The 16,590-nt window shown below is 41.9% G+C and overlaps 1 protein-coding gene across 6 annotated transcripts; it reads right to left on the bottom strand.

Annotated features, from left to right (window-relative positions):
• Positions 1 to 1,404: 1,404 nt before the first annotated feature.
• Positions 1,405 to 16,385, bottom strand: LOC124136942 (protein mono-ADP-ribosyltransferase PARP16-like). 6 transcript variants are annotated; one of them, XM_048402550.1, is made up of 7 exons: positions 16,063 to 16,385; positions 15,211 to 15,348; positions 11,067 to 11,270; positions 10,152 to 10,320; positions 9,372 to 9,519; positions 4,767 to 7,551; positions 1,405 to 4,598 (listed from the first exon to the last, which is right to left on the bottom strand). In XM_048402550.1, the coding sequence occupies exons 1-6, from the start codon at positions 16,246 to 16,248 to the stop codon at positions 7,407 to 7,409; spliced, it is 990 nt and encodes a 329-aa protein (XP_048258507.1). In that variant the 5' UTR covers positions 16,249 to 16,385; the 3' UTR covers positions 1,405 to 4,598; positions 4,767 to 7,406. The 6 variants fall into 6 exon arrangements, with proteins under 6 accessions (XP_048258507.1, XP_048258503.1, XP_048258504.1 ...); XM_048402546.1 differs by lacking the exons at positions 9,372 to 9,519; positions 10,152 to 10,320; positions 11,067 to 11,270; positions 15,211 to 15,348; positions 16,063 to 16,385 and having other exon boundaries at positions 1,405 to 3,317; positions 3,444 to 4,598; positions 4,767 to 7,402; XM_048402547.1 differs by lacking the exons at positions 9,372 to 9,519; positions 10,152 to 10,320; positions 11,067 to 11,270; positions 15,211 to 15,348; positions 16,063 to 16,385 and having other exon boundaries at positions 1,405 to 3,632; positions 3,801 to 4,598; positions 4,767 to 7,402.
• Between the last annotated feature and the right edge of the window lie 205 nt (positions 16,386 to 16,590).

Genomic DNA, 16,590 nt, shown 5'->3' with positions numbered 1-16,590 from the left:
CCCAGCATTTGTTGAACCAAGTACCAGAGTTTGAAAGCAATTCCATAGGAAGAATTTGTAGCCTACATGGAGAGTGTTATCACAGCGAGTGTGAGATGGGTTTAACGGACACTTTGAACATTATTTTGGTTCTATCACAGCCTGTCAGTTTGATGGTGGAGGAAAGCCCTAGTTGATGCATGTCTTAGACGTTTACCAGTTTGGTGAAACCCACGAGCATGGGTATCAGCATCACAGTCAGAAGGATTTACGTGAGGTTTAGTTTGTTTGTTGTTTTTAACGCTGCACTCAGCTATATTCCAGCTATATGACGGCTGTAAATAACACTCTGGACCAGACAATCTAGTGATTGACATCATGAGCATCGTTCCATGTAATTGGGATACGATGACATGCATCAACCAAATCAGCGAGCCTGACCACCCAATCCTGTTAGTCGCCTCTTACAACAAGCATAGTCGCCTTTTACGCAAGCATGAGTTGCTGAAGACCTATTCCTCCCCAGTTTAGTACCCAAGCAAGTTTCACATGTGGTTTGGAGAGGCATGGCACCTGGCTCTTGATTCTGAGAAATACTACAGTAAAAATGATACACCAAAACTCCGATGCAGCATGACATGGCATAGGGGACGATACATAAGGACCTGTATCGGGATGCATGTGACGATACAAAAAACATATTTTTACATACATTGAAATCAAACAACATTCCTATCTAAAAAGAGATAAATGCGAGCTTCAAAAGCCGCCTACTCCCTTTAAATTCGCTGTGTGGGATCATTTTGGTCAACAGGCTTCCCTGCTACATCATATAATGGGCTCCGAACAGTTAAGCCTGTCAACTTTTTTTATTCATCTGAAAGACACCAAAATTTCAGTTTGGCCTTTGTGTTGTTAATCTGCAATGTTGAGACAGGTATCGTATCATTGCACTCCTAATAAATAGAGAATCTCACCCGAGTGTCTTTTGATATAAAATATATCAACACGAGTTGATAAAATTGGAAAAATTCTGAGGCTTGCCGAGGATTTTTGCCACTTTTATCAACGAGTGTTGATATATTTGATGTCAAAAGACACGAGGGGTGAGATTTTATTTATCATCCAACATCATTCTTCCAACTTTTTCAATTTGTAGACAGTAATTAGCTGTGTCTTCAGTGTAAAAAGTACTGCTAACAGCTTCAGTAGCAGAGCCATTAGTGATGTCATTTGATTGTGACGTCATGATAACCAGTGATGTCACAATGATCTGCAAAGCATTGTGATGTAATTTCATTGCAGCGATATCTACAGTGTAGATATCGCTTGATCTCATCCAAGCGATATCTCCTGTGGGAGCCAGTTTTGGATGATAAATGCAAATCCCAATTTGACGATGATATACAAAGTAAACAAGGTAGATACATATGAAAAGTTTATTGCATTGTATTTTTAATGAATAACATACATATGCATGATGGTAACAAGACCAAAACATGCTTCCCATACAGAGTCACTACTGTTCAATCTCAAACCCTTCACATGAACCATTTCAATACCATGAACACAAAAGCACTTTGTACCCTTTGGGAGTGTGTAACATTTCCTCAAGAATTGGCCTTGTGTATTCACTGATAATTCAGAACAAGCAAAACAAAAACAACCTCATTCATTGTACATGTTATACATTTATACAATTCTTGCGTTATTAAGGTTAAACATGTTGCATCTTGCATAGATATTCCAGTAGTTGGAGGAAGGGGCAGTCCAATACATGACTCTTCATCTGTACGGAGAAGTTGCCTTAAGTAATAGTGTACACACATATACAAACACTGCATTCATGTCAGCCTTCATTCACAAATACAGACAGCATGAAATGCCAAAACTGAGAGGTTGTAGCAACTCCAAGTACATCTGTACAAGACTATGAAACTAATATTTTATAAATCTCAAAGCTCATCTCAGTCTTATTCGAATAAAATATTTTGAAACGAATTTCATTTGTATGAGTTTGACCCACAGTTTGAATGCAGTGCAGTGCTGGAGTCGACTGTAGATTACTGCACAAACCAGCACACCATGCACATAGAACATCCAAGGCTGTGTTTGTTCGCCGGTCTGACAAAGTAGGACAGTCTTACCAGTTCTATTCCATTATCATTTGGTCAGATTTCTGTCACTATTGCACACATTAAGATATACTGTCCATGCTGTAACTGTCATGTTATATGATATTCATATTTCCGCACTATATACTACTCAAAAGAAGTTCAACAACACCCAATTCTTTGTACATTTCTATAGTTAACCTGTCACGACAGCAATATGAAGAACCAGGTGTCCTTTAGCTTCTTCTGGGTTGTACAGTTCAAACAACAAATAATAAACTAAAAACACAAACCAACTGAAATAGTATATTAGAACTATGGCGTCAGGAACCAACTGTTAACAACACAAACTATAACATCACAACACATAACAACACATTGAGCACTGTGTGACTGAAAGCTCTGAGAAGCCATGATCAGAGTCATATCTGAATGCTTAACATAGACCTGTTGCCATGGTTACAGTTCAAAAACAATGTTCTAAGAAGGAGGCACTTCACTACATTTATAACTGCAAATGTAACCCCTGGCTTTGACCAAGTTGAACAAATATAACTGTCTGTGTCTTGTATACATATAGTTCATCAGAATCACTGGCCGTTTGTTGTCCATAACACTTCAAAGACATTGTTAAAAGAATACTTTATGCTACACAATTACACACAGACCAGATCAGCAGTATCATTGCAAGTACCTCGAGTGGGTGGGTGAGGGAGGGAGGGAGCGAGACAACCAAGTCGTGCATCACTATTGGCTGTGAAATCTTAAATTGTGGGTTTTGAAATCCAGATTCATCCTGCTAGATCTCCATCAACACCACATCCGTGCTTGTGTTCTCACCAACTAGCATCAGATGGGGCTTCCTCCCACATCAAGCTGATATGTTTTTGTTGGTTGTTTGACGCTGCACTCAGCAATAATACAGCTATATGATGGCGATCTGTAAATAATCAAATCTTGACCAGACAATCCAGTGTTAGTCGCCCCTTACGGCAAGCATAGTCACCTTTACGTCAAGTATGGGTTGCTTAAGACCTATTCTAATCAAGCTGATATGATGTGAAATATCTGAAATACTAACTACAGCAGCATTAAACCCAACTCACTCACCCAACAAGGGATCGCACTCCAAAGCATTAGTCACTGGGTCTCAGCAGCAATTTTGGCCAAGTAATACACACGATAGTTGCCCTTATTCTACACTCTTTACCCTTTACTTCACACCAGACACTGGATAGTGGAGACCTAGTCCCCATTACTTCACCCAAGACACTGGATAGTGGAGACCTAGTCACCATTACTTCATGACAGACACTGGATAGTGGAGACCTAGTCCCCATTACTTCACACCAGACACTGGATAGTGGAGACCTAGTCCCCATTACTTCACCCAAGACACTGGATAGTGGAGACCTAATCACCATTACTTCATGACAGACACTGGATAGTGGAGACCTAGTCACCATTACTTCACACCAGACACTGGATAGTGGAGACCTAGTCACCATTACTTCAAACCAGACACTGGATAGTGGAGACCTAGTCCCCATTACTTCACCCAAGACACTGGATAGTGGAGACCTAGTCACCATTACTTCACACCAGACACTGGATAGTGGAGACCTAGTCCCCATTACTTCACCCAAGACACTGGATAGTTGAGACCTAATCACCATTACTTCATGACAGACACTGGATAGTGGAGACCTAGTCACCATTACTTCAAACCAGACACTGGATAGTGGAGACCTAGTCCCCATTACTTCACCCAAGACACTGGATAGTGGAGACCTAGTCCCCATTACTTCATGACAGACACTGGATAGTGGAGACCTAGTTACCATTACTTCACACCAGACACTGGATAGTGGAGACCTAGTCACCATTACTTCACACCAGACACTGGATAGTGAGGACCTAGTCACCATTACTTCACACCAGACACTGGATAGTGAGGACCTAGTCACCATTACTTCAAACCAGACACTGGATAGTGGAGACCTAGTCACCATTACTTCACACCAGACACTGGATAGTGGAGACCTAGTCACCATTACTTCACACCAGACACTGGATAGTGGAGACCTAGTCACCATTACTTCACACCAGACACTGGATAGTGGAGACCTAGTCACCATTACTTCACACCAGACACTGGATAGTGGAGACCTAGTCACCATTACTTCACACCAGACACTGGATAGTGGAGACCTAGTCACCATTACTTCACACCAGACACTGGATAGTGGAGACGTATTCCCAATTACTTCACACCAGACACTGGATAGTGGAGACCTAGTCACCATTACTTCACACCAGACACTGGATAGTGGAGACGTATTCCCAATTACTTCAAACCAGACACTGGATAGTGGAGACCTAGGCACCATTACTTCACACCAGACACTGGATAGTGGAGACCTAGTCACCATTACTTCACACCAGACACTGGATAGTGGAGACCTAGTCACCATTACTTCACACCAGACACTGGATAGTGAGGACCTAATCACCATTACTTCATGACAGACACTGGATAGTGGAGACCTAGTCACCATTACTTCACACCAGACACTGGATAGTGGAGACCTAGTCACCATTACTTCAAACCAGACACTGGATAGTGGAGACCTAGTCCCCATTACTTCACCCAAGACACTGGATAGTGGAGACCTAGTCACCATTACTTCACACCAGACACTGGATAGTGGAGACCTAGTCCCCATTACTTCACCCAAGACACTGGATAGTTGAGACCTAATCACCATTACTTCATGACAGACACTGGATAGTGGAGACCTAGTCACCATTACTTCAAACCAGACACTGGATAGTGGAGACCTAGTCCCCATTACTTCACCCAAGACACTGGATAGTGGAGACCTAGTCCCCATTACTTCATGACAGACACTGGATAGTGGAGACCTAGTTACCATTACTTCACACCAGACACTGGATAGTGGAGACCTAGTCACCATTACTTCACACCAGACACTGGATAGTGAGGACCTAGTCACCATTACTTCACACCAGACACTGGATAGTGAGGACCTAGTCACCATTACTTCAAACCAGACACTGGATAGTGGAGACCTAGTCACCATTACTTCACACCAGACACTGGATAGTGGAGACCTAGTCACCATTACTTCACACCAGACACTGGATAGTGGAGACCTAGTCACCATTACTTCACACCAGACACTGGATAGTGGAGACCTAGTCACCATTACTTCACACCAGACACTGGATAGTGGAGACCTAGTCACCATTACTTCACACCAGACACTGGATAGTGGAGACGTATTCCCAATTACTTCACACCAGACACTGGATAGTGGAGACCTAGTCACCATTACTTCACACCAGACACTGGATAGTGGAGACGTATTCCCAATTACTTCAAACCAGACACTGGATAGTGGAGACCTAGGCACCATTACTTCACACCAGACACTGGATAGTGGAGACCTAGTCACCATTACTTCACACCAGACACTGGATAGTGGAGACCTAGTCACCATTACTTCACACCAGACACTGGATAGTGAGGACCTAGTCACCATTACTTCACACCAGACACTGGATAGTGAGGACCTAGTCACCATTACTTCACACCAGACACTGGATAGTGGAGACCTAGTCACCATTACTTCAAACCAGACACTGGATAGTGGAGACCTAGTCACCATTACTTCACACCAGACACTGGATAGTGGAGACCTAGTCACCATTACTTCACACCAGACACTGGATAGTGGAGACCTAGTCACCATTACTTCAAACCAGACACTGGATAGTGGAGACCTAGTCACCATTACTTCAAACCAGACACTGGATAGTGGAGACCTAGTCACCATTACTTCACACCAGACACTGGATAGTGAGGACCTAGTCACCATTACTTCTCACCAGACACTGGATAGTGAGGACCTAGTCACCATTACTTCACACCAGACACTGGATAGTGGAGACCTAGTCACCATTACTTCACACCAGACACTGGATAGTGGAGACCTAGTCACCATTACTTCACACCAGACACTGGATAGTGGAGACCTAGTCACCATTACTTCAAACCAGACACTGGATAGTGGAGACCTAGTCACCGGGTAGCTTTACAGAAGACCTTACAAAATCATACAGCGGGAACTGGTAGGACAAATTCTGAGAACAAAGTGAATAGGTGAGACCCTGCATTGCACCAATCAGAATTAAGTACAAATAAGATTCTGTCAACAAAACATCTTCATTCTGTCTACATCTGAATACCAATGCTCCATGCACAAAATGTTTTCATCATACAACATGTACAACTCTGATACGAAGCTTCTCTGTGGGGAGATCGGAGGACACTTCTATAGGTCATGTCAGGTGGACCTTTTAATCAACCAATCAGCACTGAGGCTTAGCTATGGCATCTACACCTGCAAGCAAATGCCTTCAATTAATGTGTTCTGTGTGTGCTTTCTGTCCAAATTGAAAATCCTGAATAGAGGTGATGCAGCCGAATCATTTTAGAACGTTGACATCTAATTGGCTCACAGCACCCGCCTACTTCATATAGATTGGGCTGTCATGTTCGCTCTGGGTTCGCCTGATGCAACCTTCTAAGGAGGTGTCCTCAGATCTTAACACCTCGATTGTAACGGAGTAAAAATCAGAATTTAATCAATCTCAGCTGCCGCTAAACAATGATCTGAGGTCATCCCATTACGGGTCATGTCAGCACAACCTTTCGCGAACTTTGACTGACCACTGAAATGACTAACAAATCCCACAGAAGTGAGAGACAGACGATAATTTTTATGGTATCAGTCGTACAGGTCGTAACTGTCATTCGGAATACCCCGTGTTAATGTTTTCAAGGTTGCATGATTACACTCATGATCTGGTAAGCAACGCTTTGATTGGTTGGATGAAAGGTTGTTCTGACGTGACCTGTAATGAGATGTCCAAATGGGATTTTAATGAGATTGGATTTTAATGATCATATCAATAATCAAAAATTGTTCAACCCATTAACTGCCTAAAATTAGTAATGATATTAAAGCATAAGTAGATAAACTTCTCTAGACCAATGCTCATTGGCCATGGGATGTGAAGGAGGTGTGGAGGAGGCGTGAAGTCCTACAATATGCATACACAAAATTGCATTGATTAAAGCAGTGTACAGTGTAGACACATAGCCAACAGGGACACCAGTGTAGGCGTGACAACGTGGCTACAGCCCTGAGCAGAACGTACAGGAAGATCCGAGTCAGGATGTTCAATCAACAGTTTGCATTTATTCAACTAGGACATGAGCTGGTGTTATCTGAAGATCCGCTTCACCTGGTACTGAAAGGATTTTGAGTTGGCGAGACCGATGGCAAGGAGGAGGAGGACATAGACCACCATCATCACCACGAACTTGTTCTGCTGAAACCATGACACATGACCTCTGCTCACACCCGTCCTGAAACACGGAGAAGTGACATAGGACATTGGAACATGATTTAAAACATGTCAATCAAACATCATACTTACCGTAATATACACCTAGGGTGATTAGAATATTGACAAAGGAGGACGCTTACTTAAATCATACACAAGAAAATTTTGTTGTCAGAGATCGAATGGCAGAGAACAGAAGTAGTTCATTCGTCAAGTGTTTTCAAATGTCAAATGTTATTGATACAATAATAGTTACTAGGCAGCTATATACCCTCTATACACTGATGTGTTTACTGTAAATTTCCAAATGTCCATTTTCAGGCTTAGTACTGGGTGCTGATAAAGCCTGCTGACAAACTAGTCACAAGTTGGTCAGGTGACAATTATTGGAGTAGGACGCTTATAATGGCAAATACAGTATTTCAAAAAGATGAGAGAGAGATCATGAATCTGAATTGTTGGATCACATCAAACAGAAACCATAAAGTTACTACATGCTCTGTATCCTTATTGTTACAGTTCTTCTCTGATAGTGAGTCTGAGACTGTGTAGAATAGAAGGATGAGTGTCCTAGGGCACTGCAACTCAATATGCAGAATTGTGCCCTTTAGTTATATCAGGATCTGCTGGTGATGTGATCAAATATGTAATTCAATAATATCATGCATTTAAAAAGCACCTGACTTTCATTTGGTCAAATGATCAGTGTGTATTTGAAGTTCCTCCTCAGCTCCCTGGGGAGTATACAACCAAAGCTGCATCTGAGGCAGTATAAGGTTAACAGTCTCATTACCATTTCATCCAACTGGGTACCCACTGACTGCTGTGTGAACAGAGGCATACTTCCAACACTTGCCTAAGGAGATACCACATGTAACATGTGCTTCAGTGTGGGGTAAGACCAAAGCCTTAGAAACTCACTAGTCAGCCTTGCTGAACACAGTCACTCGTCCGCCTTCTCTCCACGACCAGCGTTACTGAACTTGACCTGATGGTGACCTGTGGTGTTCACAGGACCACATGCCCTGATCATGTTCCTTGGTCTATCAGCAACTTATCCAAACTCATGGACTTAATCAATCAGTAGCGGTGGGGACGGAGTGGGCAAGTGGTCAAAAGTGCCAGGCTAGCAACCGCCAGGTGCTGAGATCATATCCCTCCAGCGACCGGGTTGATACTCAGCCTTGGGGCCAACAGTGTTTACAGGTCCTTACAGTGTTGTCACTACCCGTAGTATGCAGTACTTTCACCCTGTACACTAAAAACAACCCACTTGTCCAATGGTAGATGACCAGATGGTGGAAACCTGAATATGTACCTATACACGAAACACAAGTGTAAAAACGTGTTGTGTCACCCAGGGTTAGTGATTTACTTCAAATGTGCGTCTGTTCACCCAGCAGGGAATGGGTACCTGATATGTGAGATGGATGTAGAAACCCTCAAGCACCCCTAGGCAGCCTGGGTTGTATACTGCCCAGGGAGTTCAGAATGATAACAGGAATGCAAATGCATCTGCTGGCTGGGGAACAAATAAAAGCTGCATTTTAGCAGATCCTAGTACCTGAATACCTGCAGTACATAACTATAAATGTGTGTGTGTGTGTTTTTTGTTGTTGTGTGTGCGTGCTTTTGTGTGGGATTGTGTTGGTGGTGGGGCTTCCATGGTATCACTATTTATGCTTATTAGTGTTTCCAGGTCTTAGCTTTTTCCTACTGAGAAGATACGCTACATCTGGTGAAAGTCTTTTTGACTTTGATCAGTTGAGGGTGAAACAGGGACAGAGATGTCGCCATTAGAGACAGACTCTCCAGGCTGGTGTCCTCCCTGGTTTGACTCACTGTTTAGGCTTTGTCTTCTCGGCATACACCACCAGGTAACGAACACGCATGACCTCGTTGTTCCGGACCACATAGTACTTCTCAGGAACATCCCCAGCCATGCTGCCAGTGACACGTGCTCGGGACTTCTTTGCACCATCCTCAGATCCTGGTGGGGGAAGGGCAACAGAGAGATGTACAAGTCCGTAGATGCAAATACTTCCTGGACCATATTGATGACACCTATAGTAAGTGTGCCCTACAGTCCATGGTTTTTATATAATGTATAGAGATGGAGTAATTGATCAAATAATAATGTAACAGACCAAAAGATTATAGATTGCAAAAATGTCCAAACAACAACATGAAGGTCTCTCAGTCATGAACACTGCTCACAGCCAAGTCAGCCTCTCAAGCAATGTAACAGTTGTCATCAACATGATCAATAAAACAATCAGCATCTCATTAGTTTCATGACAAAATAAAACTTAGATTATCAATATAAAGAGTCAGTGAGATAACCACCATTTATTAATTACCATTAATGTTACCAGCACCATGTTGGTTACCAAATGTTTAAAACTTGTTGGATGTGGCTTACATCATAGGATGTGAGCTGTCTAGCCAGCTAAACTCTATCACCATCTCTTAAGCATATCAAAAATTTCACAAAAGAGCGATGGAGACTGCTAGTCCAAATTCGCATTCTGAAAACAAAAGCATTTAAAGAGGGATTAACACTACTGACACATAATGAGTCTGAAAACTTGGGGGGGGGTGCACATTGTAAAAGCAACAAACCTGTCTTTTCCTGACATTTAACACTGGAGTCATCAATCATCTCACACACAGCAACACAGCCCAGCTTGTTTCCGAGTTCACTGCAGTCCCAGGTCAAGCCTGTTGGGCTGTAGGTCATGGACACTGCCAGCTCCCCCGACAAGTATGTGCCCTCACCGAACATTGACACCTTGAAAAGTAAGAGCATATGCCGTAAATAATGAAGTTAATGCCAATGCAACACCTAAAATGCACCATGTAATTAATGAGAGTAGTCATAACTTTGAAAGTTACAAACATTCAATACATGACAACATCAACATTGTACGATTAAAACTCCATGATAAAGTTTTTTTTTTACAAACTTCACTTCTCTCACTAGACATGGTCTAACTTCCATGAAATCTAGATGATCTAGGCCAGGAAACTCCAAGTAAAGCATATTCAAACAAGCATGAAAAACTCATATCCCCCAATATGACATGTCTGGTTGAGTGCAACACAAGAAACATTGTACGCTTTTCAAAGATCTGCTCTGGAAACGAGCACTACCACCATTTTCAGTCTAAGTCAAAGTCATTGCTATGGAAACTCGAAAAATATTTTTTTTAAATATCCCAAACTATCAAAAGTCACCAATTTACCACTAGACCTATCTCTGTGCCAAGTATGGTGATGAAATATTGTACAGTTTTCAAGAAACTAAACAAGACGGACAGAAGGACAGCACTCATTCCTATATCGGGGGATAATGAGATCAGATGAAGGTGATACAAGTTCCAAGTTTTGCTGAGAGCACAATTGTTGGAATGAATATTGTAATGTATTCATCATGGCTGCTGCTACAGTACTCAACATGTTACTTACATGAGTGAGTGATGTCTTGCTTCTAATGATTAGGTTATTTATGACTGTATGAAATGAATACAGGCTTACCTTATTCATATGAGATGCTAGACCATTGTGCAGTATAGAATGGAAGTTTTCTATACGACTTCCATGATAGGCAAAGAAGACTTTTCTGTTGTTGCGGACAACTTGAAATTTGGCATCATTAGTTTCACTGGGAGTCACCTCAAAGATGAAGTTCGGAGATGGCACCTCAGTGGTATGACCAGTCATTTTCTGGATCGCTGCAAACTGTAAGTAGGCAAGTGATTACTCAGATCTTTACAGTGCTATTACCTGGAGACAGAAAAATAAGCTTCAGACATTCATTATTGTCGATGTGGCTGTGGGTGGAGGTAACCAGGGTGTTTTGTCTGAAGAGCAACAACGTACCTACGTACCCAGCCCTGCAATATGAGAAGCAATGTTGCTGTGGTAAACAAAAGGTGTGTTAAGTGATCGTGTTTGTAATAACCAGAGCTCCAGATAAGCTTTTGGTGTTGTGGGTATTTTACCAATGCATTTTAAAATCATTGGGTATCAGTAATTCTATCTGGGTATTCAAATTTCTGTTACCCACTAGTTTTTACACATGTGGGTATTTAAGTTAAATATTTAAAAACACTATTCATCTAGTCCCTGCAAACTGGAGTCATGTGGGTTCGAGAGCTTTATAGGACTAAAAAATACCACGATACTTCCACAAGAAAGTGTGATGGCAAATGATCATGGTGTAACTGTCATCGTGGAGTTTGGCAAGGTTGACGGAATGCCCGTTTATAATTTCAAAATAAGTTGCTGATTTGCTAATCGAATACGCAGGGTTACTTCACAATATTTTGATGATATGCACAAGTTTTATTTGTGTAGAATATCTGTAATGTTCGTTGCGTATTTGATACGCTTGGATTTTATTTTACTGCGTATTTCTGCATTTCTGATGCATATTTTACGCAGATTCGCAGCTTATCTGGAGCACGGTAATAACACACCTTCAAACAGTATTTCAGTTATATCATGGTATCAGGTTTGTCCCCTGGTAAAGGGTGGTGAGGTGAAGTGGGCTTTAAACATAGCGTTCACTGTTGTACTTATACAGCAATGTGCATGAACGTGTATGTGGCTGCTTGTACTAGCCCCGAGTAATGCCAATTTTATAGTGCTAGCCCACTGAGATACAATGCCACATTTTAACAGAAATACCCCACCCATACTGACTCTGAGCCAACCAGTCCTTGTTTAAGCTGAGCATCAGGCAGGGTATCAACAAGTACCATCTTTTAACATGGTATGATGCAGCCGGGGATCGGACCTTTCGCTCTCCAAGCGGATGCTCTACCACTAGACCATGGAGGCGGTCTGGGAAGAAGAGGAAAGGCCAACGTGACATAGGTTGTAGGCTTTTAATCCCTTATGTGAAATTCACTAGCACAGGTATGGTGCTGTTTGACCAAATATCACAATCAGGGATTTGAACCCATGACCGCAGGATCCTTAAATTGGTACATTGGGACCATTTTCATATTGGGTCATTATCCAGGTACTTTTCTGTATGTACCATTGCTGAAATCACAACACAGAATTGTACCCTAGCTAACCAGTGCAATGAAACAACTGGGCCAGTGAGTGTATTAAACGGTGCACAAAACCATTTCAGTTTCACTTGAAACATAAATGGGTAATTTTTAATTTATTACATTATAATGATTCTTCAACTCCCAACACAGGCAATCATGATTGCTTTTACCTGTAATATGGCAGTGTAATTTACTGTCAAACAATGACTGTAACTGTATTACACTGTCCCTGTTGAGATTCAGTAGAAGTTCATTGCATTGTATTTGGATAATGATTAGTTGTCAGGAATATAGTACTATTTAATGTAAGCAGTCAAGCTCCTCACAGCAATAGCCTGTTCGTGGAGCTCTCTAGACTATCGCTGCCACCAGTCAAAACTACCCACTGTGAACAGGTGGCCACAACCATGCTTGGAGTTGAACTCGCAACCGAATGACCGTTATGTTTACTAACAAGTGACGACTGTCGTGACCCCGAATAGACTTATCGCTGCTAAATAAATTTCTTCGTTTGTCAATTTGAATTTCTGTTTCATTAAAATTATCGTGTTATTGATATAGTAAGAATGTAAGGGAGAAGTTGGTTGATTTTCCGTTAGTCTGCAATCTCGAACCAATCTGATTATTAAAACAACAAAGTAAATTCATCTGGAAAACATGGTCAGTCGTAAACCTTTTCAAAATGAACTATGATGGCATTCCCAAAGACATAAACAAAAGTATCAACGTTACTACATTTGGGGTTAGAGGGCAAATTTCAAGATTCTTGTAATGGCCGCGCCCACACTGGTGGCAGCGATGTTACCGAGAGTGTAACGAAGGTGTCACGCGCTGGGAAGGAGCTTGGTAAGCAGTGAGAAATTATTACATTCAGGTGCTTGAATTTCCTGTAAACTTCCGGAATAGCATGTATGGATGTCAAGCATTATAGAAACATGTGAAATATTCTGTTCTATTACCTAACAATAAAATAACGTCATCAGCCTCACCCCCCACAGCTGTTTGTGTTTATTTGGCCAGAAATCACCTACCCACTATCGGCCAACACAAACACGGTTACATTCCAGTGACCCTGGACTGGTCAAGCACTATGTGGAAAGTGCTGGAAGCTGGTTAGACTATGTAAGTGGAACGGGCACATGCCTGTCATCTCACATTTCATCTCACATTACATCAAGACCAGCTTTCATGTGAAGATCACTTATCACCCGGATTCCCAGCCTTGGCCTTAATCGGAAAGTTTGACCACTGTTGTGGAGAGGTGAATATTATTATCACTGAACTTTTTTATATCACCACTGCCATCATTTTTGGTATTTGATACTGCCACTGCATATTGTACTACCACTCTACTGCATACTGCCATTGTAATTGCTGTGCAGTAATTTGTATTGATCTGTAAACCATGTTAATTGTGTAATACAATTGTTGATTGTATACCATTTGTTGGTTGTTTGTTGATTTCACACTAAATTCATTTAAGTACAGATTTCTCGGTTAATGTTTCATGCACCATTGAATGGACTAGTCCACTGTCTCCAGTGTCATGCACTGTTGAATTGACTAGTCCACTGTCTCCAGTGTCATGCATCCTTGAATGGACTAGTCCACTGTCTCCAGTGTCATGCAACGTTGAATAGACTAGTCCAGTGTCTCCAGTGTCATGCATCGTTGAATGGACTAGTCCACTGTCTCCAGTGTCATGCACTGTTGAATTAACTAGTCCACTGTCTCAAGTGTCATGCATCGTTGAATGGACTAGTCCACTGTCTCCAGTGTCATGCATCCTTGAATGGATTAGTCCAGTCTCCAGTGTCATGCATCGTTGAATGGACTAGTCAACTGTCTCCAGTGCCATGCACCATTGAATTGACTAGTCCACTGTCTCAAGTGTCATGCATCGTTGAATGGACTAGTCCACTGTCTCCAGTGTCATGCACTGTTGAATGGACTAGTCCACTGTCTCCAGTGTCATGCATAGTTGAATGGACTAGTCCACAGTCTCCAGTGTCATGCATCATTGAATTGACTAGTCCACTGTCTCCAGTCATGCATCGTTGAATGGACTAGTCAACTGTCGCCAGTGTCATGCATCGTTGAATGGACTTGTCCACTGTCTCCAGTGTCATGCATCATTGAATGGACTAGTCCACTGTCTCCAGTGTCATGCACCATTGAATGGACTTGTCCACTGTCTCCAGTGTCATGCATCGTTGAATTGACTTGTCCACTGTCTCCAGTGTCATGCATCGTTGAATGGACTTGTCCACTGTCTCCAGTGTCATGCACCGTTGAATGGACTAGTCCACTGTCTCCAGTGTCATGCATCATCAAATGGACTAGTCCACTGTCTCCAGTGTCATGCACCGTTGCATGGCGTATCCAGAGTCATGCACAGCAGTGGTCAACTAGGTCAGATGTCATCATTCAGATTTCGTCTCGAGTAAATTTCTGTATCCAGAGAAGACCATGGGGTACATTTCTGTAATACCCCATACCATAATGAACCCTCTACTGGTGGTGTAATGCATAAGGTGTGTTAACGCCTTAGGTTAAATTTAAAGCCTTCCAAAAAGGTGGCAAAAATATGGTATAACCGAACAGTTGGTGCTTACCTGAGTCTTGTCTAGGGTTGTGAGAGTGAAGGACTTCGAGTCCATCACCCAGTGAATCAGGTCAATGGTCTTGCTGGAGAGTGATGATAACGAAGAACCTACTCTCAACACGTTTGGAACTTCACGCATTGCCTGCTCCTACAAAATTGAAGTAACATGTATCAATAGCATACAACTCACTTTCTACAAACACAAGTGAGCTTAGTGTATCGGCTGCTGTTTGTAAACTACCTGTCTGTTATGTCATGTGACTGATCAGGTTGCGCATCTATTTTTAACTTGACTGTTATGAAGGGGCTCAAAATCAGGTGACTGTAACAAGATGGTGTCTGAGTGGCTTGTCCTGCTTGGTGACACATTATCACAATTATATTGACAAGATGTGGTCATTAGACTATTCAGTTGTAAACAGAAATAAGTGTTCTCAAATGTACGGCTTAATTTTTGTGTATTGCGATTGTTATTAGACAAGTAATCAGAAATACTTCTTGGGGACTCGAAACCACAGTAGGCAAAGATATATCAGCTATATATCCAGGAAATGCGCACGGTGCCGCCTTGCTGGAAAGGTAATGCTGATGCAACAATCGTAATGATTATTATATGCCATGGCAAGATTGTTGTCAGCAAAGGTTATCGGTGGAGAGCCATTTGTAAAGTAGCATTCGACTATGAGAACCATTATTAAAAATGATTGCATAATATGTGAGCATAGATCCAACATGATCGGAAAAAAAAGATAGGCCTAACTAAAACAGGTAGTAGATCTCTACCTAAATTGGATTAGAACAATAATTTGTTCGCATGCACATGTGACGAGCAACAAGACAACGATAACGAAATTAAATCTACCAGTGATTTTGTATCCTTTTCGTTGTCGGAACTCATGAACATCGGAGGGAACGGTCGAAGGACGGTGTCAAATCGGTAACTTAGTGCTGCCGACGAAAACAAACTCCATTGCATATCGACAGCAAGTGGATCAAGTTTTATCTTTTCTCTTATGAATTGTACTTTACGTGTCTGGTTATCATCCATGATGATTTCAACTCAATGGCAATCCTCAAAGCAATCACAAACGGTCATTGACACCGGACCGATCCACTCATCTCTGTAAATCAGTAACGTTACAACACGGTACTTTACTACGTTTACTTCCTTGAAAGTGCGCATGACAAGCGGATGTTTTGATCTATCAAGTTCCACACAGCGATACTGTTCCATTTTTTAGAAGACTTCGATAAGCACGCACTGTGGTAGAGCGTGGGATAAAAACATTATATTTTCCACAAAACATATTCCAGTAATGTATCCAGTATGTATCCCTAACATGTAAAAGCCGTAAATTACTCCTCTTAATAACTCAGTGACAAACAGTCA

This window comes from Haliotis rufescens, unplaced genomic scaffold, assembly GCF_023055435.1.
Source record: "Haliotis rufescens isolate VD_foot unplaced genomic scaffold, xgHalRufe1.0.p SCAF_1, whole genome shotgun sequence".
In the NCBI taxonomy this organism is placed as follows: domain Eukaryota; kingdom Metazoa; phylum Mollusca; class Gastropoda; order Lepetellida; family Haliotidae; genus Haliotis; species Haliotis rufescens.
Note: the sequence above shows the minus strand (reverse complement) of the source record. Positions and strands in the feature narration are given on the sequence as shown.

Coding starts and splice junctions, on each gene's coding strand:
- LOC124136942 (XM_048402545.1), bottom strand. CDS start 5,995: ATGGTGACTAGGTCCTCACTATCCAGTGTCTGGTGTGAAGTAATGGTG. Junction 4,599..4,766: donor TGTGAAGTAATGGTGACTAG/GTCTCCACTATC, acceptor AATGGTGATTAG/GTCCTCACTATCCAGTGTCT.